This window comes from Pelodiscus sinensis, chromosome 19 (genome assembly GCF_052426305.1).
Source record: "Pelodiscus sinensis isolate ZL-2025 chromosome 19, ASM5242630v1, whole genome shotgun sequence".
NCBI classification, from domain to species: domain Eukaryota; kingdom Metazoa; phylum Chordata; order Testudines; family Trionychidae; genus Pelodiscus; species Pelodiscus sinensis.
In genome coordinates, this window is record NC_143070.1 from 26263766 (window position 1) to 26286098 (window position 22333).

General features: G+C 53.4%; 1 protein-coding gene and 1 non-coding gene across 2 annotated transcripts; both read right to left on the bottom strand.

Moving 5' to 3' along the window:
* Window positions 1-5226: 5226 nt before the first annotated feature.
* On the bottom strand, window positions 5227-5299 carry TRNAC-GCA (transfer RNA cysteine (anticodon GCA)). The gene has a single exon. It is a non-coding gene; the product is annotated as a tRNA-Cys (tRNA).
* Window positions 5300-14619: 9320 nt separating this feature from the next.
* Window positions 14620-21710, bottom strand: LOC142821478 (zinc finger protein RFP-like). Its single transcript, XM_075912478.2, has 7 exons — window positions 21175-21710; window positions 19162-19257; window positions 18515-18745; window positions 18380-18402; window positions 17645-17760; window positions 16594-16653; window positions 14620-15705 (listed from the first exon to the last, which is right to left on the bottom strand). Exons 1-7 carry the CDS (start codon window positions 21589-21591, stop codon window positions 15194-15196), a joined length of 1455 nt encoding a protein of 484 aa, XP_075768593.2. The 5' UTR covers window positions 21592-21710; the 3' UTR covers window positions 14620-15193.
* Between the last annotated feature and the right edge of the window lie 623 nt (window positions 21711-22333).

Sequence of the window (22333 nt, forward strand, 5' to 3'; positions counted from 1 at the left end):
CCAGATGCAGTCTTGCGAGGGATAGAGAGATGGAAAGAATCGTTGGCCCATCCTGAGATAGGATGTACACCAGAGATGTTTAAGATAGCCGTTTATAACACCTCTGCTGAGAGCCTGCACTGAGAACTGGGTCAGTCGATGCATGTCATGTATTTTCTTTAACAGCCTTATTCTCCACCTTTTCTTTCTTTTATTAATAAACCTTTAGATTTTAGATTCTAAAGGAGTGGCCCAGCCAATTACATCCAGGCTGTGTCTACATTGGCACACTTTCCGGAAAAGGGATGCTAATGAGACGCTTCGGAATTGCAAATCCGCGGGGGATTTAAATATCCCCCACGGCATTTGCATTTACATGGCTGCCGCTTTTTTCCGGTTCAGGGCTTTTGCTGGAGAAAAGCGCCAGTCTAGACGGGATTTTCCGAAAAATAAACCCTTGAAAGTAGGAATAAGGGATCTTCCGAAAAAGGGTTTATTTTCCGGAAAATCCCGTCTAGACTGGCGCTTTTCTCCGGCAAAAACCCTGAGCCAGAAAAAAGCGGCAGCCATGTAAATGCAAATGCCGCGGGGGATATTTAAATCCCCTGAGGATTTGCAATTCCAAAGCGTCTCATTAGCATCCCTTTTCCGGAAAGGGGTGCCAATGTAGACGTAGCCCCAAAGTGTAAATTGACCAGGGATTTGTGGCTGGTTCTTTGGGACTGGAAAGACCCATTTGGGGTAAGTGAGATTGGGTTCTGTATCCTTCACCTGGGTGTTAGGCCTGGGGCTGATTGTGGCACAGGGAGAGCTGGGGTGTCAGAGGGATTTTGCTCGTGAGGCTTTCTGGTGGCCGGATTGGCAGCTGAAGCGCCCCATGTGACTGTTTGTGGCCCTTTGGGAACAGCCTCCAGTCAGGGGCCGTAAGGAGCCCTGAGTTTGAGCAATTTGCCCTGAGCGGAGACCCTCAGTGGTGCCCAGACCTGGCCCGGTCCATCACACCCACGCCTCCTCATTCCCCTGCCCCCACTAGTACACCTGCTGAGTCAGCAAGCCACGTAGGGACATGTGATGTGAGGCTTGTGTTTGGGACAAAGGAAGTGCAAGTCTCATGGCAAAAGAATATAAAATGCACCTGCCTGATCCCTGTCGTGTTTTCACCCCTGCCTCTCAGCTCTGCCATAACTGGGCTACAAGCCAAGTGCTGAGCAAACCCATTGACCCATCCAAGCTGGGCACCCAGGCAGACTTTCAAGCCAGCAAACTCTAAGAACCTGATACATAGATGTGGGTGCAAAGGGGATCACACTGCACCCCTCGTTCAGCACCTTGACCACCCTTTCAGTGAGTCAGGGACACTTCATTCTGGTGCAACACCTGGGCTCTTTCCCACCACCGGTTCCCAGCTACATAAATGCTTCACAGCTACACTGCATACAACAGGCGCCTGGCCAACAACAATCTAGTATGCCTGTCTGCTTGCTTGCTTGCTTGCTCTCACACTTATTGAGGCTGACACGTGTTGCTAGGTATCAGGTGGTCACAGGGTCCTTGACTCAGCCTCATCCTGTTACCCTGGGACACAGTAACGATTAATTTAAAACCTAATTGGACGTGCCCTGACTTGTAATGGAGATGGTAAATATCCCAAGTCCCAGAAGAAGAGATCTCCTGAGGCCGATTACTCATGGCCGTATCTATCACCGGCACGTAGTTTTCCAAATAAAACTCTGAGTCACAATTTGGGGCCAAACCATATATTATAAATTTAAGATATAGAACAGCATGTCACAATAACTCTATAATCCTCCCTATCCCTGAAGACAAAGTAAATAGTGAAGACCCCTAAACAATAGGACTATACATTACATTCATGTGGCCTAGAACAGCTGAGGCGCTCACAACCTCTATGCCTTGGCTAGTTGCAAGCCGTGGCAGAGGAACAGTGAGGGGATTCCTCGATGTCACTTCAGAATCAGACCCTCTGGTTTGATGATGGATGGGATATGGACTATAAATCGAAGGCCTTCCGCTCTCCAGTAATAATCCAATGGGATCTAAATGGTTTTCACCCAGGAATTCTCCACAGGCATAAAAAACCCAAAAATAGAACCCACCACACTCACACAAACACTACACTGACTAAGCTCACACCCGAACCTCTATTTAAGCACTCTTCAGCGGGAAAATTCTAAAGGTGCTGAGTGCACTCTTTTGAGGGTGGGGTGCATAACATTTTGAACCATGTGCAGCTATTTTAGGCCGAGTGCAGAGCAATTTGGGCCGTGTGCACAACATTTGGTACCGAGTGCAAAGGATTAGAATGGGGTGCAGAGCACTAGTACCATGTGCAACTCAGAAAGGCGGGAAACTTCCAACTGGCAAACTTCCTTAGTTCGAACTAAGATAGATGGTTTGAACCAATTGCCTTAGTCTGATTTAATCAGGATTCATAACACACTACTTCACCATTTCCCATCCACACAGCCAATAAATATATAAACTGAGGTAACACTGGGAGTGTCTCTGTGGAGATTTCCCCGTTCCTCAAGCTGCAGAGGGAGGGGCTGGCACTGAACTTTTAGGAGAATCAAGAGATAGGGCTGCAAACACCCAAAGAGGATGAGATTTGAACCCATGCATGCAGAGCACAATGGATTAGCAGTCCATCACCTTAACTGCTCAGCCACCTCATCTTGTTTCAAACCACCTGAAGTCAGCACTTCAGGGAACCTTTGTGCCACTTGCTGGCTGGCCCTAATGAGCCACCATTTTTTTCAGAAGAGGCTCTTTCATAAGAAGGAGCCTCTACACTGCTCCTTCTTGCACAAGAAAAACCCTCTTGCGCAATGCCGTTCTTCCTGAACAGTAATGTGTGTAACAGCATTGCACAAGAGGGTTTTTCTTGTGCAAGAAAGGGCAGTGTAGATGCTCCTTCTTACGCAAGAGCCTCTTCTGAAAAAAATGGTATCTCATTAGGTATGCAAATGACGCTCGGCAATATTCCACACTTAGCCTCATTTGCATATTACTCCTGCGAGAATCTGCGAGTGTAGACATAGCCTGTGTTTCTGCTTGACTTTGAATCAGGGATCCTTCTGTGCTAGGCAAACATGATAACCACTGCACCACAGAAACACAACTTGGTAGTGAAACTTGGATAACTGTTCTGTTCCTAGCTCTTTCCAACACCCTGCTCTGCAGGGGAGGGGAATGCACCATGTGAAGACTCCACCTCTTGTTCTCAGGGAAGCCACTAACCCGAGCTGCCAGCTCCTCATTTCCTCACCAGCCCCTTGAGATTTGTAGCTCAAAGCTGGAGCTGCTGTAGAAGGAGGTGAAGCTACAGAAGCTGACGGGGGACAATCAGCGGGCGGAGGGTTATTTTTTCTCCTCCCTGGGCTGATGTGGCTAGAACTGAGGAGAAGAAAATCCTCTTCCCTTCTCCTCAGAAGATGGAAATTGCAGTTGGTTCTCTCTCTGGTTCTACTAAAGCTGGACCCCAGGACTAGACTTTTTCTTTCTAAAACCCTGGTGAAAGCTGAGTGAATTGTTTGCAAACTGAGAATGTGAGTTAAAGAAGGGCATCACCCAGCATAGGGCTTGAACCCATGACCCTGAAATTAAGAGTCTTAAGTTCTACCAACTGAGCTAGCCAGATTATGTATGGCTTTGTACCCCCATAAAAGAGTCAACTCTCCAATGACAGGCGAAGGGGCCGGGTTCAGGATTTTTTTTTTTTTAGTGCTTCAGGTTCTCACGGCACCAAGTGAGACAGGAGGGGTGTGAGATGAGGAACCTGCCCCCCCAGAAGGAGTATTTGGGTGCACCCAGGGGCATCAAGAATTCAGGCCCTCAGGCGAGTGCATTGGGGACAATTTGTGAGCCTTTCCATGAGCATTTTCTGCTCCCACTGAGGAAGGCAGCTGGGCAGGACCAGCCTGCAGCCACGTCCCTTTCAGGCCCAGGTGCAGGAGGTAACAGAGAGGGGAGGAAAGTCCATGGCCAGAGCCTCCTCCCAGCAGTCTGGCCCTGCACTGAGTCTGTGCATGATGGAGCCTCTCCCAGCAGGGCTCTGGCCTGTTCTCTGCATAGTGCTCAGCTGGTTCATTTTCTGCAGGGCAGAGTGGGATCCATGCGCCCTGCTCCTCACTGACAGGAGTGCCCTCTTCCCTTCTTTTCACACAGGGTGTGTCCACACTGCACGCCACCTTTGAGGGAGGAATGACTAAGACTCACTAAATCAAACTGAGAGGGCATCCCCACCAGCTTCCAGTACTTCTGCTCTTTGCTCCCTTTGGCTTTTCACTGCAGGGACACGGCCAAGCTCGACTGAAGGAAGCCGACTCCAGCTACGCATGGAGGGATGGTGGGAAGAGCAGAGACATTGGCCAGGCACCACTGGGGGCTGCCTCCCTCACCTCCCCCGAACCTGGCAGGTGCCTGGGCAGCTTAGCCATGGGGCTGCTCTCTGGGACTTTCTCCCAGCTGCTCCATGTTTTGCCATTGCCCATCCCAAGGGTGGGAGAAGAAGAGTCACTCTCCATGGTTGCAGGAGCTACAGAGGTTGCACTCACAGGATCTCTGGACACTGACACCCCCAGGGAATCACAAGGGTGTGTGGTGCTGGCTCTCCTGGCCCAGCAATTGCAGTCAGAGCCCTGCCTTGTCAGGGCCAGTCACAGCAGCCTCTGTACCTGCTCCAGGCTTGTGGTTTCCTTCTTCCCAACACTCCTCCCCAATCAGCCTTTTCCTGAACCAGCAGTTCCATGGGTGGCCAGGGGAGGCCTCTTCTGTGTCAAAGAAGGACACAGGAAAATGTGAACAAAGGCTGCAACAAGGCACCAGGGGAAATTGAATCCAGGATGTTTTGCTGACAACGCAAGTGCTGTAACCAGGTACGCCATCACACCAAGCTCAACGAACACGCAAATACACACAAAAAAGCAGTCATAAAATTGTTCTTCCTTATGTCCCCAGACAACACCTTTGACTTATATTTCCCTCCCACCCTGGCAGTGTCTGGCTCCCTGGGCATAGAAGGCTACAACTCAGCGGGCAGAGGCTCTGACATGCACATCTCCCTCAGCCGCTGGGACTGTAGAGTTGCCTTTGAGGTTTGGTAAAGTGGAGGGACACAGGAATGCATTAGGGGTTTGTGGTCAGTTTAAGAATCCCTGCACAACAGAAATCCAAAATGTGACACATGCAGATGCAAAGGTATAAATGAATTTGCTAAATCTCTTAAGGGGGCACTTAGGAATTGAACTAAGGACCACTTGATCTGCAGTCAAGTACTCTACCACTGAGCTACACCCCCATTTCATTTCTGTCTTAGGAAATTATTCTCTGGCAGTATTGTCTGCAGGAGCAGGTGGTGCCTTGCACAGATGGCGGGGGGAGGACGGCCCTCTATGAGGCTGGTCATGTGTGGTGTCCCCCAACCTACAATCAGCCATGCAAAGGGGCTGCCTGGGGCAGGACATTAGCCCTGGAGGGCAGGGGTGGGTGTGGCAGTGACATCACAAGGGCCTTTCGCAGCCCCTCAGCTTATTGGCTAATGGAGGTTGGGAGGTGATGACCTCACAGAGAGTCCATGACAATGGCCAGGTGGGACAGGCTGCAGAGGAAACCTCAGAGACTTTGCTGCAGGGAGTCTCAGAGCCCCCCATGGCTTTGCTGCAGGGGGTCTCCTTCTAGAAGACAGACATCACTGTGGCGAAGGGAAGATTCACTAAAAGGTTCAATAAATTAACAGCACGGGGCTTAACTCAAGTGGTAGAGCCCTTGCTTTGTATGTGAGAAGTAGTGGGATTAATACTCACATTCTCCAATGACCAGGAGGTTTCCTCTTCTTTTGTTTTTGCAAGCAGAGGGCCAACTGGCTGCACTGGCCCCTCCCTCTTCCTACTCACTCACCTCAAAAGCCAGCCATGGCTTAGTTCCAAATCTGTAAACCTCATTGCCCGAGGGATAGTGCCTCTTCTGAAATAGCTATTTTGCAATAGCCGGAGTGTGGATGCTCCACTGCAGCTATTTCAAAATAGCTCCTGCCCGGGGCCAGTCAAAGTAATTACTCCCCAGAGTCTCCTGGAGCTCTAAGTCGAGGCTTCCCTGCAGTGTGGACGTGCTACTTTGAAACAAGCTATTGAAAAACAAGTGCACTGTGTAGATGAACCCCGAGAGCTGAGTGAAGCTGTTAGTGTCCCTGCTCCGGCACAATCCCATTGGCTGGTTTCTGGCCATGTGAAGCACCATCCCCCCTCCACTCAGGCTCCTATTCACCCACCCACGTGGCCCCTGCAGCCTGTGTGGGGGCAGGGCAGGCTGCCTGAGAAATGTGCTGGGCTGCTGGCCGGGAGTGAGACAATTAAGTCTCCCAGCCAGAGCCTGCCTCTCGCATCCCAGCCCCTCCCTTCCCTCAACCCACTGGTACCCCACATAAACCAAACCCTCTGCCCCCCACCTGAACCCACACCCCTCCCAGATCCTGTACCCCAACCCCCTGCTCCAGGTCACAACCCAACCCCCTGCAACCATTCCTGCACCCCAGTCCTCTGCCCCAAGCTCTTGTCTGCACCAACCTGCATCCCAGACCCCCACCTCCTCTGTTAATAGCATGGAAAAGTGCATCCGTGGGAGCAGTTCTCAGTTCTTGCCCATCCCTGCTCTAAGCTGTGCAACAGCCCAGCCCCACAGCTGCTTAATGAGCCCTGCTCAGCCAGGGGCTCAGGACTCTACCCACGGAGTTGCCATGTCTTCTCCAGACACCAGGGAGGCCTGAGTCCAGACAGTGCCCAGCGGAGCCCAGTGAGGGCAGAGAGAAGAGCTGGTATTTGCGGGTGGGGCCGGGGGCTGTTCTGAAAGGCTGCTGGCACCCTTAGACCCTTTTGTCCTTCCCTGTCTCACCCCAGCGCTGAGCAACACTCAGTGTCGGTCTGAGCATCCGTCCTGCTCTGGGACGTGTCTCTGTGGCAGGAACCTGCCCAGGCGGCTCTCGCAGTGAGGCCCCTCCCTGGCAGCACCGAGCAGTGAGAGCTGAGTGAAGGGGGAGGCAGGGCCAGGGGGAGAAGGCTCCATGACTGTGTCAGAGGGAGGCTCTGCCCTGGCCAGTGGGGAATCGTTGCCTCTCCGAGGGGCCCAGGCCTGGTGGGTCATTTCCCCAGGTTACTGAGTGGGGGCTGGAGCCAGTTCTGGGTTGTCTCCTTCAACAACCAAACTGAACCAATGGATCTTGTGCCGACCTGACACTGCGCTGGGCTAGTGCTGTGTGTGCCACAGAGCTTCCTGCAGGGCTGCCCACATGGGAGAGGGGAGGGGCAGTTTGAGTCACCCAGCTCCACCCCTTCTGAAGGGCTTGTGAAAATGGCAGGTGCTGTCTTGGCAGTGAGGGAGAGGTGGGAAAGGGGCCCTGAGTTAACCCCTTAGATCACAGCTGCTGGAACAATGAGGTAAGATGAATGAGTAGACACTTGTTACATGAAAACTGAGGCTGATTTCCCTGACTGGGAATTGACCCCAAGTCACAGCAGTGACCCTGCTGAATCCTATCCACTAGACCATCAGAGACACATGAACCTGCCTTTTTCCTTACCTACATTAGCTTTTCACAGGCCACATGCTGTCCCCTTCAGCATGGGGATCCATTTTCCATTGTCCAGAGGGGACAAGAACAGAAACCAAACAGAACATCAGAACAGCCAGACTGGGCCATGCCAGTTGTCCAACTAGCCCAGGATCCTGTCTCACAACAGCAGACAATGTCATTGCCCAGTGGGAATCCTCAGAACAGACAGTTATTAAGTGATCCCTCCCATCGCCCATTCCCAGTTTCTAGAATACAACAGCTAGGGACACCTGCCCTGTCCATCCTGGTTAAATGCCATTGATTGACCTTTCCTGCATTCAATTATCCAGTTCTTTTTTGTACCTTCTTGTAAATTTCACCTTCACATCCTCTGGCAAGGAGTTCCACTGGATGCAAAAATGCTTCCTTTTGGTTTATTTTTAATTTGGTTACTTACCAGTTTCATTCTGTCACCCGGGATCTTGAGTAGGGGAAAAAAATTCTTTCTGCTTTCTGCACCCCTGTCATCATTATAAAAAACTCTGTCCCATAGCCCCTTAGTTGTCCCTTTCCCAAGCTGAGAAGAAGAAGTTCCATGAACTCCTGCGAGCTGCTTTCCAAAGAAGAGGCATTTCCCGTGGAAAAGATGGCCAAGCCCAATCCCCTACACAGAGCCCCAGAAAATACCAATGGACACTGGGCACTTGTAAAGCTCCTTCTCGGGTAGCGCTACGGAATGGATCCGGCTGGCCATCAGGCTGACTAACACCATCAACAGACGAGTCCCCGTGAGACTTCTCAGCCCAGGTGCAGAGACTGTGGAGTCTCCCGCTCCCAGCCCAGTGGCAGACGGGCAGCGCCCTGAGGAGGTGGGTCCTGAGCAGCAGAGACCTTTGAAGGGAACGGAGACGTAAGGTCAGAAGGAAGGGGAACAAGTCACCTCTTCCCAGGTGAGATGTGGTGGGAAACTACCAGATCTGGTGCAAGCTGAGCTCCAAGGGTTGGTTCCTGCCCTGGTGGCTCCTTGCAGGGCCTGGCTTGAGACACGCCAAGGAGCCGTGTGTGGCCAGGAGAAAGGGTGCAGAAGGAACGTGGATGAAGGAGCAGGGTGGGGTGTCTGGCCAGGATAGAGGGAGCAGGAACAAGAGAGGGTGTCAAAGGAAGCTGAAGGTGCTGGGTGGGAAGAAATTGAGGGGAATGATGTGGCTGAGGTCTGAGCATGAGGCGGGACGTTATGTTGCTTTGTGTCCCCTTGCAGCAAAGGTGACAGCCACACTGCCCCAAAGGTGCAGAGAGGCAATAGTGGCAGTTCCAGAGAGGGCCCTGGACTGAGTGGCTGCAATGACCTGGTCCCTGGTAAGCCTCTTCCCATCTCAGCCTAACCTGTTTCACTGTCTCCCACATGCTCCTGAAAGCCAGCACAGAGGCCAGCTAGCCTTGTGGGCACCAAGGGAACTGCAGTAAGAAGAGGCCCTGTGTTTCTGCCTGGCTTTGAACAAAGGACCTTTTGCGTGTTAGGCAAATGTGACGACCACTACACCAGAGAAACACATTTAACACTGTCTTCTGCTGCACTTAAACTTGGGCAAATATTCAGTTGCTAACCATTTGTCCAACAGAGATTGCTGTGGGGCAAAGGAATTCCCTGTTGTTAATTTTGTTTCCTCAGGAAGGGACCAAACTGAAGGAGACCAGGCCCCCACCTGGGGACTCCAACCTAAACCCTGAGACCAAGGGTTTTACAAGCAAGATAATCAAAGTTTGCTCCATTTCTCCCACCCACAACCCTGCAGAACCTCAAAGGCAACTCCACAGTCCCAGCGGCTGGGGGAGATGTGCATGTTAGAGCCTCTGCCCACTGAGCTGTAGCCTTCTGTGCCCAGGGAGCCAGACACTGCCAGGGTGGGAAGACAGGAGGGAAATGGGGAATGGACGAACTTTGTGAGGCAATGGTGTTATCTGGGACCATCCGTAGAACGCTTTACAAGTGGGTGTGAGTAGGGGACCATGGATTAGCAGGCTAAAGCCTTGTGTAATCAACAGGGTATCCTGGGTTTAATTTCTGGAGTTGCCTTGTTGCAGCCTTTGCTCATATTTTCCTACACCCTTCTGGGACATGGAAGAGGCCTCTCCGGTCACTCATGGAATTGTTGGTTCAGGAAAAGGCTGATTGGAGAGGAGAGTTGGAAAGAAGGAAACCACAGGTGAGAAGCTACTGACTCCCACATACGCTGACTCTCCATGGCTGCAGGAACTGCAGAGGTTGCTCCTTCAAGCTCTCTAGGTGCTGATCCCCTCAGGGAATCACAAGGGTGTGTGGCGCTGGCTCTCCTGACCCAGCAATTGCAGTCAGAGCCCTGCCTTGCCAGTACCAGTCACAGCAGCCTCTGCACCCGCTCCAGGCTTGTGGTTTCCTTCTTCCCAACACTCCTCCCCAATCAGCCTTTTCCTGAACCAGCAGTTCCATGGGTGGCCAGGGGAGGCCTCTTCTGTGCCCCAGAAGGACATAGGAAAATGCCAGCACAGGCAGCAAAAAGGCACCACTGGGAGTTAAACCCAGGATCTCCTGTTTATGAGGCAGGCACTTTAGCCAGCTAAGCCATGGTGCCCTCCTGCAAAGCCTCTTTACAATGGTTCTTTATGTTTCCAGACAGTACCTTTGACTCCCAAAGTGCAGCCATTCCCCACTTTTCTCCTGCCTTCCAGCCCTGGTGGGTCTGGCCCATGGGCACAGAAAGCTACAGCTCCGTGGGCAGGGGGCTTTGGTCTCCTTCATGCTGTTGCAGGAAGGGCTGCTCCGCAGGGATGGGGCTCAAGTGTTGAGGAAGGGAACAGTATTTGGGTGCAGACTGGTGAGGAGGCTTTGAAGGAGGTTTGACAGGGTCAGGTGCCCAAAGCCCACAGGTAAGTGAACAACATGGAAACCCAGGAGATGGGTTAGAAATGGGAGAGAGCAGGGGCTGTAACAGCAGAGATAAAGGAGGGACGCGGCACCACTGACAAGTAAACTCTAATCTGTGTCTTAGGGTGTGTCTAGACTACTGAGTTTTGTCGACAAAAGTGGACTTTTGTCGACAAAACTATACCAGCATCTACACTATCGCTGAGTTCTGTCGACATAACGTTGACAGAACTCAGCAGTTTTGTCGACGCTGGTGAACCTCATTTTACGAGACATAACACCTTCTGTCGACAGAATTCTGTCGACAGAAGGTGTTATTGCCTGTAGGGTTGCGTCTAGACTACAGGGTTTTGTCGACAAAGCAGGTTGCTTTGTCGACAGAACTGAATGTGTCTGGATGCTCTATGTCGACAGAAGCTTTGTCGACAGATACTGTCGACAAAACTTCTGTCGACAAAACCCTGTAGTCTAGACGTACCCTTAGACTCTGGTATAGACACACGGGAAGGATGGTTACAGCCGCCTCCCCAGGCAGAAGAGGTGCCTGAGGCTTTTTAAACAATTAACAAAATAATCCAAAGTGCAGCTGGTTTCACACACACTCAGCCTCACCCACAGCTGGGAGGCAGTTTGCAGGGAGCTGAAAAGAAACAGAAGAGGGGAAACTGGAGCCTGGCAGAACCAAGTCTTGGGATTCTTCTGTGTCCAGATGTGCTAAGCAGCTGGCAGCCAAGCTCCCAAGTGCTGGTCTGTTCCTGCTCTCCCCAGGCAGAGGAATCCGCTCTGCTGGGTGTTACAGGCTGGACTTTGCCTGCCTGACTTTTAGTCAGGGAACTCCTCCCGCACCTGCAGTTCATCCACCTCCCAGAGAGGCAGCAGTTCAGGAGAAGTGCCGTGTGTGTGGGAGGTGTGGGGTGTTCAAGGGGGGCAGTTCCCTTCATGTGTAAAAACTATCACAGCCATGGGGGCTCACACACACAAACAGGTGCACACGCCCTCAATATTGGTGCCCAGGACAAAACTTGCTCTGCTCCTGGAACAGGAACAGCGACTAGCAGTGAGGCCCCTCCCTGGCAGCACCATGTCAGATGGTTTCTTCTGTGATGCCCGAGTGGTGAAGGTGTTGGACTTGGAACCCTGTAGGGTTTCTCTGTGTGTGTTCAAATCCTGCTCGTAGCAAGACTTGTGATTTGGTCAAGTTACACAACCTGAGCCTCAATCCCCTTCTGCTCCTGTCAGAGGGAGGCCTGGGATGGTGGCTTGTGCTGGCTCCCTCAGGTTTCAGCTTTTGTAGCCCTTGCCAAGTGCCCCATGGCTCAGCCCTAGAGTGTGACAGGAGCTGGGCAAGAGGCTGGGGCCCCAGAGCTCAGTACTTTCAATCCCCAGTGATGCTGTGTCACCAGGCAGCACAGAATGGCTGTGGGCCCTTCTCCATTTGGGTGTCTGCCTGGGGGCTCTCCTGGGGGCTCTTCTGGCTGCGGGACCTGGGCCTACAGGGCAGCCTGTGGCAGAGGTAGGTCCCCTTGTGTTGGCAAATTTGTGCATGTGGCTCTGGCTCTGGCCTGCTGGGGTCCTGGAGCCCATTTCTCAGCCAGATGGTGGCTGGTAGGTAGGGATTGGGTATCCCCCACTGGCTGGAAGATCAATAAGGCCATCCCAGTGATCACATGTCAGCTTCTCAGAGGCCCTGCAACAGCCTTTACCTGGACCCACTCACAGACAGCTCCCTCCCCCCACTACCCCAGGTTGCCTGGTCACCAGGCTGGCCTTCCTGTGTCACAGCCAGCCCCTTACACTGACGGTCACAGCAGGGACAGTCACAGCAGGGGTCAAGGGATGCTCAGGCCCAAAGGCCCAGCCCCTCACCTAGGGCATTGCACACCCCAGGATGACAGAGGCCGGAGGGAAGAGGCTCATTACTCTGTGAACAGATATTTTCACATATATCCATCCCGGAGCTGGTTAATGACTGAACACTCAGAGGCTTGTGTGCTGTGTAAAGTATCAAACCACGAGCCCGAGATCAGAAAAGTCGGCAAGGCAAAGCAAGGCCACAGATCATCCGGTCATCTGAAGTAGTGGGCTGTGCCCACAAAAGCTCATGATACTATCTATATGTTTTATTAGTCTTTAAAGTGCTACCAGACTATTGTTTTAGTTTTTACTGAAAGATAAGATCTGAGTCTTAATTTCTTTATTAACGAATCTGCTGTAAGTAGGACTATTAGCGTATGTCTACACTGTCACCCTAGTTCGAACTAGGGTGACTAATGTAGTCATTCGAAGTTGCAAATGAAGCCCGGGATTTAAATATCTCAGGCTTCATTTGCATCTTGCCGGGTGCCGCCATTTTTAAATCCCCCTTAGTGCAGACTCCGTGCCCACAGCTACACGCGGCATGGAGTAGGAAGTTCGAATTAGGCTCTCTAATTCGAACTACCGGTACACCTTGTTCCATGAGGAGTAACGGTAGTTCCCAATGTTTCACCTTGAGCCCAGGGACAGGTCACAACCTCAGTTCCCTCCAGGGAGCGCACAAAGAATTTGAATCCCGCCCACCTCCTCAGCAGAACCACTGTGCAACACCCCCCTCCCTTGGAAAGTAAGTTGGAGGTGGTGGTGGGCTGGGTGGGAGAGTGGGGGCCAAGCCCACGTGGTGGCTATGCTTGGGGCCAGGGCTGAGTCTGTGGTGCATGGACAGAACCTTATTGTGCCTAACACACTTTCAAGTGACGGTTGGATGAGGGCTCTCGTTTGTGTGTGTTTCACTGGCTTGGTTCTGTCCAAAGCACACGTTAGCGGTTTGGTTTTGACTAAAGGCTCCTCAACGTCCTTGTTTATTATAGATCTTCTCACACAGCCGTAGCCAGTGGAGTGTTCCCGTGAGAGACACTGGAGGAAAAGGGGTGGCCCCCACTCAGGTCCCACTGACGCCATATCCACTGTTCAGTCTTCCCTCAGTAGGAGATGTGTCTGAGCCAAGGAGAGTAAAAAAAAAACAAACCTCGTGGATGGGGGACGTGGCTCAGCTGATTCTCAGCCACCTAGGAACAGGCTGTTTTTCTAACTCAGCATTTTTCTACTCTGAATCATAGAATCATAGAATCATAGGACTGGAAGGGATCTCGAGAGGTCATCGAGTCCAGCCCCCCGCCCTCAAGGCAGGACCAAGCTCCGTCTACACCATCCCTGACCGATGCCTATCTAACCTGTTGAAACAAATAAACAAAAAACAGTTTCCCTCCAGCTCTACCTCAACAAGCATTTGGAAGAGGTGACCTAGGGCCTGTAAATACCGTGCAAAACAAGCCAAGCTCCAGCAAGACAACCAGGCCACACCAGGTGCAAGCTCCGTTGCTGCCCAGCACAGTGGGCCCGTCAAAATTTCCCTGTGGTGGAGCGTGGCCGTGCCTTCCTGCTACAGGAGTCCAGTGGGGACATGCTACATGTTACCCTTTGGGAAGTGTCTCGTGTATAGTACAACACTAACAGCATCTTGCCCCTGTTCTTACGTTGTATCGGAGGAGTTTGTGGATCACCGTGGGGGGTGCTGTTACGTTCGTGTCATAGATCTGTATTATGTAAAATTACAAGCACTATTTTAAAGACAAATTTCTGGACCACAGTACAGACCTCCTGTAAACATTTAAGCTGTGTCTATAGAGCACCCCTAGCTTGAAATAAGCTACGCAATACACATTAAGCAAATTGCGTAGCTTATTTTGAGGCTATTTCAAAATAGCTTATTTTATAATTTGGTGTTATATTCACAGAACCAAATTTCAAAATAACTCGCTATTCCGAAATGCCCTTAAGACTGGTGGAATGAGGGTTACCGGGACGTTGGAATAACCTGCCCTTATTTTGAAATCTATTTCAAAATAACAGGCTGCTTGAATAGACGCAGAATAGCTATTTTGGGATACTTCCGGTATCCCAAAATAGCTCTGCAGTATAGACGTAACCTTTAGAGAGCAGCAAATATTAAAGTGAGCCCTCAACAGGGGAGAGGAACCGAGACTTGCATTTTGTGGTACATGTGGGGCTTGGACAAAAGCGATTTGTTTTGTTTTGGAACATGTCACAGTTTTGGAAATCTATCAGCAGTATTCTTCAAAGGAACTTCCATGAAAACGCCCATTTTAAGGGAAATACCCACATGAACCGAACAGAAATGAATAACATTTATCAAAAAGTTATTTGTGCAGAAGTAACAAGACTCATGTTTAAATATGAATGTTCATGGCACACGTTGCCCATAACCTCAGTGTTGGTGCACAAGACCAAACTCCCTCCACTCAGGGATGGAAAAACTTAAAGGGACACTGGTTACAAGTGTTGCTGGCTACCCCACAGTCACAGGGGAAGGCCACTCTGGCTCCTGCAGCAGGAGCTCTGGCTGGAGACACCAATGAGATCTCAGGGCACAGATTGGTACAAATGGCTCCATGCTGCTGAGCAGCCTCTCCCCAAACCCCCAAACCCTGATTGGTTAATTCTGCATCCCACCACCCCCACCTCCACCTGTCCCCAGCCCAGCTGTTAATTCTGCCTCTGCCCAACCCCCACCTCTGCCCCTGTAGCAGCCCAAAGGAGCCTTCTCCTTTCCCCTCCTATCTCTGGGGCTGCAGGGAGGGAGGGGGAGAAGCTTTCAGGCATCATAGAGATGAGGAGCCAGGGGCTGGGTAGAGGGGAGTCCTGTGAGGTAACAGAGCCTGGGCTGTGTGAGGCCAGAGAGGCTGATTTCAGGGGCACAGGCTGAGCGGGGATCCCCACCCGACCCAGATCCAGGGTCGGATTCTCTCCTCAGGGAGGGAGCCCGGCGGGAAAGTGAAGATCGGGGCCTCGGCACCAGCATCGATAAATGTCACCTGCCCCCGGTCACAGTCCAGACAAACCCGGATCCTGCGGGGGGGGCTCAGGGACAGGGGAGTCACAGGGGAGGTGAGAGCCCGGAACTGAACCCCCCACCGCTCCACAGCCCAGATCCCCCCCTCAGGGCTAAGGCTGATCTGTCCCTTCTTGCTCACAGACTCTCTGGCCACCCCCACAGCCCAGTAACACCCATCCCCCACCTCCACCTCCCAGCAATGTTTCCCCGAGATGAATCCCTCACGGCCTAGCACACAGGGCACAGGGTCAAATCTCTCTGGGTTGTCGGGCAGTCGCTGCTGTGTTTGTTCCCATCTCACATGTTTCCGATCCCCAGACAGGACGAGGTCGGGATGAGCCGTGTCTGGATCCAGAGTCAAAGTCGCTGGGGAGAGAGAATCAGGGCGTGAGGGGCAGAGCTCAGCCCTGGGGGTGGCTGGGGCCATTTCTCACCCTCCCCCGCAGCCCTGTTGTGGCTGGGACAGGCCTGGGCCCCAGGGAGCTGCCTCTGCCCTGGGCCCTGAGACTGAGCCGAGCTGTCACTGCAGCGCCTCAGCCTGGGCAATGGGACCCGCTTCGTCAGCTTCTCATTTGTGTGCAGAGGCTGCAGCCTCCTGCCCCCAGCTCGGACTGCTCCATCCCCAGGGCCAGGCCCAGAGCAGGAGGGTTCAGTGGGGGGGAGGGCAGAGGAGGCAGGTTCCAGCTTTAACCCCCAGAGGGAAACTCCCTCCCCTGCTGCAGCCTCCACCCCCCACCCAGGGCACAGAGGGGAGGGGGCAGCGCGGGGGAAGAGCCACCTCACCCCAGAGAGCAGGGCCTGGGCATTAGTCACCCCAGGGCAGTGGAGGGTCCAGGGCTCCTCAGGGCAGCCGGGCTCAATGGGGGGAGCCCAGCTCTGGCTTCTGGCCTGGCCGGGGGCAGGGCTCTGGGGAAGGGGATCTGGGGTGGGGTCACTGGGAGGGGCCAGCACAGGGCAGAGGCTGGTGCCCAAGGAGGGGCTGCACCGATCAGCTGCCCCGACACAAAGCGCAGCCCCTGCCTGCAAAGCCCCCTGCCTGCAAACTGTGCCCATAGTGAGAAGTGGGGGGTCCGACCATCCCATTGCTTAAGGAGCAGGACACGGCCCCTCGTCCTTCTGATCCAGTGCCCCTGGGGCGCCTCACCGCTCAGTGGGCAGGTTTGGGGCTCTGCCTGTCGTGGTCGCTGGGGGTTTGGTTGGTGACTTGAGCTACAAGCTCAGGAAGATGTTTTCAGTCTCCACGTGAAACCTCACCCTGTCTGAAAGCTCCCAAGGACTTTCCTCTTGCTCTGTCCAGTGATGAGGGCAGCGTGTCTGGTGGGGGAAGGGGTAAGAGAGGTGAGAATTCAGGAGTCCGTATTGCCCACGACATCCCCAACCCTAACACACAGACCTGGGTTTTTGTTATAGCAGAGACACATTTGGGTGTGTCTACACTGCAGAGAAGACTGCCACTGTTGATATCCCAGGGTTTGAATTAGTGGTCGAGTGAAGACAGCAAATCTAACTGAGGGGGTGAGTCTGTACGTGCCAGTAGCCCTCATTTCACGAGGAATAAGAGAAGTCAGAGGCAAAGTGCTTTTCCCTCCACTGCCTTTGTGGACAGCACCAACAGCCGAGTTAATCTACTTCAAATTCAGCTACACAATTAACACAGTGGAAGTTGTGTAACTTAATTTAACTTTCTCCTGCAGTGTAGATGTACCCTTAGGAATTTAATATACAAAGGGTCTGGAGCCTCCTACTTCCTCTCTGACTCAGGCCTCTCCCAGCAAAGGAACCAACGTCCCCATGGCTCACAGCCAGCCCAGGACAATGTGTGAAGAGATTCGCTTTCTCCTCAACATCCCCCCCGCCCTGCAGACTCCACTGGGTTTGGCTCATTCACTTCCTGACATTTGTCACAGCCTAAGCCCAGATCCTGCCAAAACGTTGGTCTCAAAGTAACTTCACCCACTTTGGTCCCTTTGATTCTAGTGGGAAGTTCATTGTTTGCAAACTCCTGGCTCTGCCTGTGAGCCGTGGGGTCTGTGTACTCAGCGTCTCTGCAGAGAGCAGCACGGAGCTGGGCGTGTTTCTGTCTGTGTGTCGGCCATTTTGTGCTCTAACCATTGCTGTAATTACAAAGCGGCTTTTGGAACAGATATGGGTCAATGAATCAACCTGGTACAGCAAGTGGGCACCATTCTCACCTCACAAGTCAACAGAAGCTTTGTCTAGCTAGGAACCAAATGACCAGCATCGGTCTCTTTCCATGGCCTCAGACGCTTCACTCACTCTCCCCTCCCCTGTCCCTTCTCGGTACCTGTGAACTGCCTCAGCGTCTCCGACAGCGCAATCGTTTTCTGGGAGAAACCCCTGACTCGCTCGCCCAATTCAGGAGAAATCTCCTCTGGTGGCTGGAACGGCCCCGTCTCACACCTGGGGAGAGACAACGTCACATGGGGACACTGCACTGAGTGACTCAGTTCTCCAGCTCTGGCCAGTGAGTCGCTGCTCTGCCGGGCCTGGAGTTCGAATCCTCCAGTTCTCCCAGCCCCAGAGCAGGGGCAGCGCAGCCCTTGGCCCTGCAACGTCCCCTCAAAGGTCCCATGAACAGTCTGCAGCTCTGGCCTGGGGAGACCAGCTGGGGGACTAAAGGGGAATTGAGTCTCCATGGCCAACTCACCCCTTGGCCTCCAGGCGCTGAGGGACAGGAGGTTCCCAGGGGAAGGGCTGGAGGAATCTGCCCACTAGGGACTAGACTGAGAAACCAGCTCCCCCCTCCCCAGCCCATTCCCACAGGTCTCCAAACAGCCCTCGGGTGGGACAGACTCTGGGTCCCTGCTGCCCTGGGCTGAATGTGCCCAGTGCCCAGCAGTGACAGGCCCATGTCCCACCCCACAGTCCTGCCTCAGGCTGAAGCTGATCAGAGATTTGTGCCCAGCCTGTGACCTTCCCCTCACATCTGGCTGCAGGGCCCTGGGGAGTTGTGGTGCCACCACCAGCTCTAAGCCCTTTCTCTGCGCTGGGCAGTGTGAGGGGAGCGAGAGACACCTACCTGCTCAAGGTGCTTCTGACGTCCTAGACGGGAGAGAGAGAAAAGAAGCTCAGCCCCATCGGACACACACACACTTGTGATTCAGGAGCCTCCCTTCCTGTGTGGGGAGCTGGGATGTTTCTCCCTCAGTCTCACCTGCAGGAATTCACTCGCTGGCTTCTGACACTTCCCCTCCAGCTCACCGATCTGCTCACTGAGACGGGAAATCTGAGCGGAGAGTTTCCTGACAGTGTCAGTCTGGAGCCTCCCAATCGCCTCGTCCAGCTTCTCCAGCTGGGCCAGCAGGAGTCGCTCTTGTTCCTCCAGGAACTGCCGCAGCTGCTGAAACTCGGCCACAATCTTCTGCCTCTCGGCTTGTGTCTGTTTCTGTGAAAACAGGGAAAGGGCTGGTCAGGGGCATGGGCAGAGCCTAAGAACCTGTAATACCATCTGTGGGTACTAGGCTGAGGCATCCCTCAGTTTCCTGTTTGGCCCGTATCCCTCTGAAAGGGACGATTCCCTGCCTGTCATGGGCAGCAAGTTCTGTTATTCTTGGGCTCTGGGAAATCACACCCAGAGCTGAAGGGGACAGAACTCAGCACCAGTGTTCTCTTTAATCTTCTCCATCCATGTGTGGAATAAATTTGTCAATGTGCACCGAGGCATGTACATGTGCACCACCAGTTGAAACAAAATCTAGCTGTGAACATTCTGCTAATCAGATGGGCACCATCTGAATCTCTCCTGAGCTGCTGCCCAACATTCAGACCTGCCCCTGCCGGTCCATAGCCACAGGCACCTACCAGATACTCCTGGCTTCTCCTCTCTCCCGTCGCTTTCCATCCCAGCAGCTTTTCTCTCTCTTCCCTCAGAGTCTTCAAATGGGCCTGGATTTTCCCCTGAGGAAACAGAAATGAGCTGCGAGGTTTCATTGTGAGGCTGAGAGGGGTGGGGAACGGGGCGTTTTCCCACCCACAGCCCCAGGGACTGTTGGTCCCAGTCGCTGTGTGACATCAGGGCCCCCAAGCAGATGAAATCTTATTAATACAGCCTGGGAGTGTGTCAGAATCTGACTGTTACCGAGGCAGGTTGAGTCTGTTTAGTGGTTAGAGAGAGAGCTCAGTTATCGCCGCGCGTTGTTGGTGTGTGTGAAACGATTGGCGGCGCAGCCCGGGACCGGCCCTGACTTGCACTGGGGGTGAATCAACACATCTCTGTGTGAGGGGATTGAAATAGCGAAGTGATGCCAAACCCAGGAACCACCAGGGTTTGAACAGGGGCTGGGAGCTCAGCTCTGGGGGCTGCCCTGGTTGGACACAGCTGGGCTTGGCACCAGGGCCAGCCCATTAGTTGTAGGGAGGCTCAATGGGCCCCTGGGCAGATCACCAGGCTCTTCTGTCTCCCCCCCTTCCCCATCTGAGGGCGTGAGGAGGCCTTTTGTCTGGCTTTACGCTGCACAGTCCCAGTTCTGTGGGGCTCTGTCCTGCCCGGTGGGGACTCAGCCCAGGTCGTGACTCTGTCTGGTGAGAAAGGGACAAGAGGAGACTGAGGCTGCAGCAGGAGGGGGCGGCTCCTCCACACAGAATGACGTAGGTGGGGATGGTCTGACAGAGGCAGGGACAGGCCCACAGAGGCCGACCAAGCGTTGAGGGTGGGTCTGGGCAGGTAGACGTGAGCATGTCCTGTGCTCTGGGGATGGGTCAGTGGCCCCTGTAATTAAATAGGCTGATTTGTAGTAAGTAGGGTTCAGGTTTGCCCCAGCGCTGCCCTAAACCCTTTTTAGAGCAACGCCCTCTGGGCAGGTACCCGCTGCCACAGTCCCTGGTACAGCTCCCGGCAGCAGTGCATTCTGGGAGATCCCCACAGGCTGCCTGGTGGGACTAATAGAACCTTGCTGGCTGGTCTGTGCCCAGGTACCCACTGGCACAGGTCAGACCAGCACTGGGCAGCTCCAGCCTGGGGGTAGTTTTGCTCCATTCCAGTCTGATCCCAGTGGTGCCTGGCATGGCCCTGCACTGCCTGTAGCCCTGTTGTGGGTGGACTCAAGGCGCTCCAGATCCCACACAGCATCCAGCCCTGTGACCTCCTCTAGCGCTGGCTGCAGCATCTGAGTTTAACCCCTCCTGGAGCAGCCCAGGAGTTCAGCATCCCAGTGGGAAACCTCCTCTCCCTGTTGGGCCCGGGCTCGTAGCAAGGCGTCTTTCCCTCCTAACCCACACATTCATCACTGTAGTTGAGGTAGCAGCATTCCCTAGTGGTTAAACTCATGGACTGGGTCTGGAGAAACAGGGGTTCCATGCTGAACTCAGCCACTGACCTACTCTCGAGCCTTTGTGCCTCAGTTTCCCACTCCGTCTTTTGTCTGCCTAGACTGTAAACTACTCAGGGCAGGGATTGGCTCTGGCTGGGTTTTGTGCAGAGCCTAGATCTCACATGGGGTCTGTCAGGGCGACTATGATGCAAATACAAGTAATAACCATAAATTTTAGTCCTCAAATCTGTAGTAACAGCCGCTTGTACCACACCACCCCCTTCTCCAGTCTGAAGGCAGCACATTCCTATAAGCCAGCCTCCCATTGGATAACGGCCCCTCATTTCCCCGGTGGAGGGGGGGGGGGCTGGGTCCAGAAGGATTCCGCTGAGCATCTCAGAGAAGTTTCTCTCAGCCGGTGTCTCTAATAACTTGCTCTGTTGCCTCAGTTGCCCCTTGGCCAGAGCATTTCTTTTGTCACAGCCTCTCCCAGGAACAGTCAGGGAAATTAGCCAGTGACTAAAACCCAGAGTAATTCCCAGCAGACAGGGCAGCAGCTCCCTACCTTGTACTCCTGGGCAGCCTCCGCTATGGGCAGCACCGTGTGCGCGCGGTGAGCCCGGGACTCTCTGCAGATCACGCAGATGGGGGCTTGATCCTCCTCGCAGAACAGCTTCAGCGCCTCCTGATGCTCCTCACACACCCCGTCCCCGCCCGCCCCCTTCACTACCTGCAAACTCAGCTGTTTGACTAGTTCCACCACGTTTGCCAGCAGCCTGTTGGGCCGGAGGGGGTCCTGCTGCACCGGGTCCCTGCACTGCGGGCAGGAGGCGGCTGGGTTGGGTCCCTCCCAGCACCGGCTGAGGCAGGCGCGGCAGAAATTGTGTCCACAGGCTGTGACCACCGGGTCCGTGAAATACTCCAGGCAGAGGGGACATGTAGCTTCCTCCTGCAGGCTTTTTACAGGGCTGGCTGCAGCCATGGCTCCTCTGGGCTGGGGAACAGAGATAGTTTCAATTTCCTGAGCTCAGGCTTTGCCCTGCCTCCAACTACAACTGGCTGTGCCCCTCCCTGGAGCTGACTCAGGCTGTTTGCTGGATTGGAAGGAGCCAGTGAGGACATCACAGCCCTGGAGGCTTTGGTAAGCAATGTCCCACTAGGGCTCTGGCCCTGGCACCCACCCCTGGGCTGGTGTGGACGGTCCTGGGGCATCACATGTTCCCCGGAATCCACCAGGCTGGGCTGATCAGCTCCCAGAACTGTGCGTGTAAGGAGAGAGCGTGAGGCTTGTGCAGAATTCATTGTGTTTGATGTGTGATGTTGACAGATAAAGTAAAAGTTGAGTATTTATATGGATCTAGTTACATGCTCCCAGTTGCACAGTTTTCCCATGTTCAATTTTCACAGCAGTGGGAAATGCTGGGGGGGGGGGGGCAGGCAGTACTTGGCTCAGACAGTAACTATTCAGTGACAGACACTGAGATTCAAACAGTAAAATCTTTATTATTAAACCACAAATTGTCGATGTGACTCCCAAGACAGACTAATTCAAGTCCTTGAACTCTAAGAAGTTCTCAAGCAGCCTCAGTTCTTTCTGGGCCTGTGTGAAACTTTCAGTTACTATGAATGGAAAGATTTTTTCCTGGGTTTGTAAGTGGACAGTGAAATCGAGGTTCCCTGGCATCTAAGGATAAAGGTCTGCTCCCTCCAAGCCCAGTGACATT

What these genes read in the sequence shown, in the direction of transcription:
- LOC142821478 (XM_075912478.2), bottom strand. Translation starts at nt 21,591, where the DNA reads ATGGCTGCAGCCAGCCCTGTAAAAAGCCTGCAGGAGGAAGCTACATGT. An exon ending in CAGCGAGTGAATTCCTGCAG is followed by an intron (nt 18,403 to 18,514) that starts GTGAGACTGAGG and finishes TCTCCCGTCTAG; the next exon opens with GACGTCAGAAGCACCTTGAG. An exon ending in GTCAGAAGCACCTTGAGCAG is followed by an intron (nt 17,761 to 18,379) that starts GTAGGTGTCTCT and finishes GTCTCTCCCCAG; the next exon opens with GTGTGAGACGGGGCCGTTCC.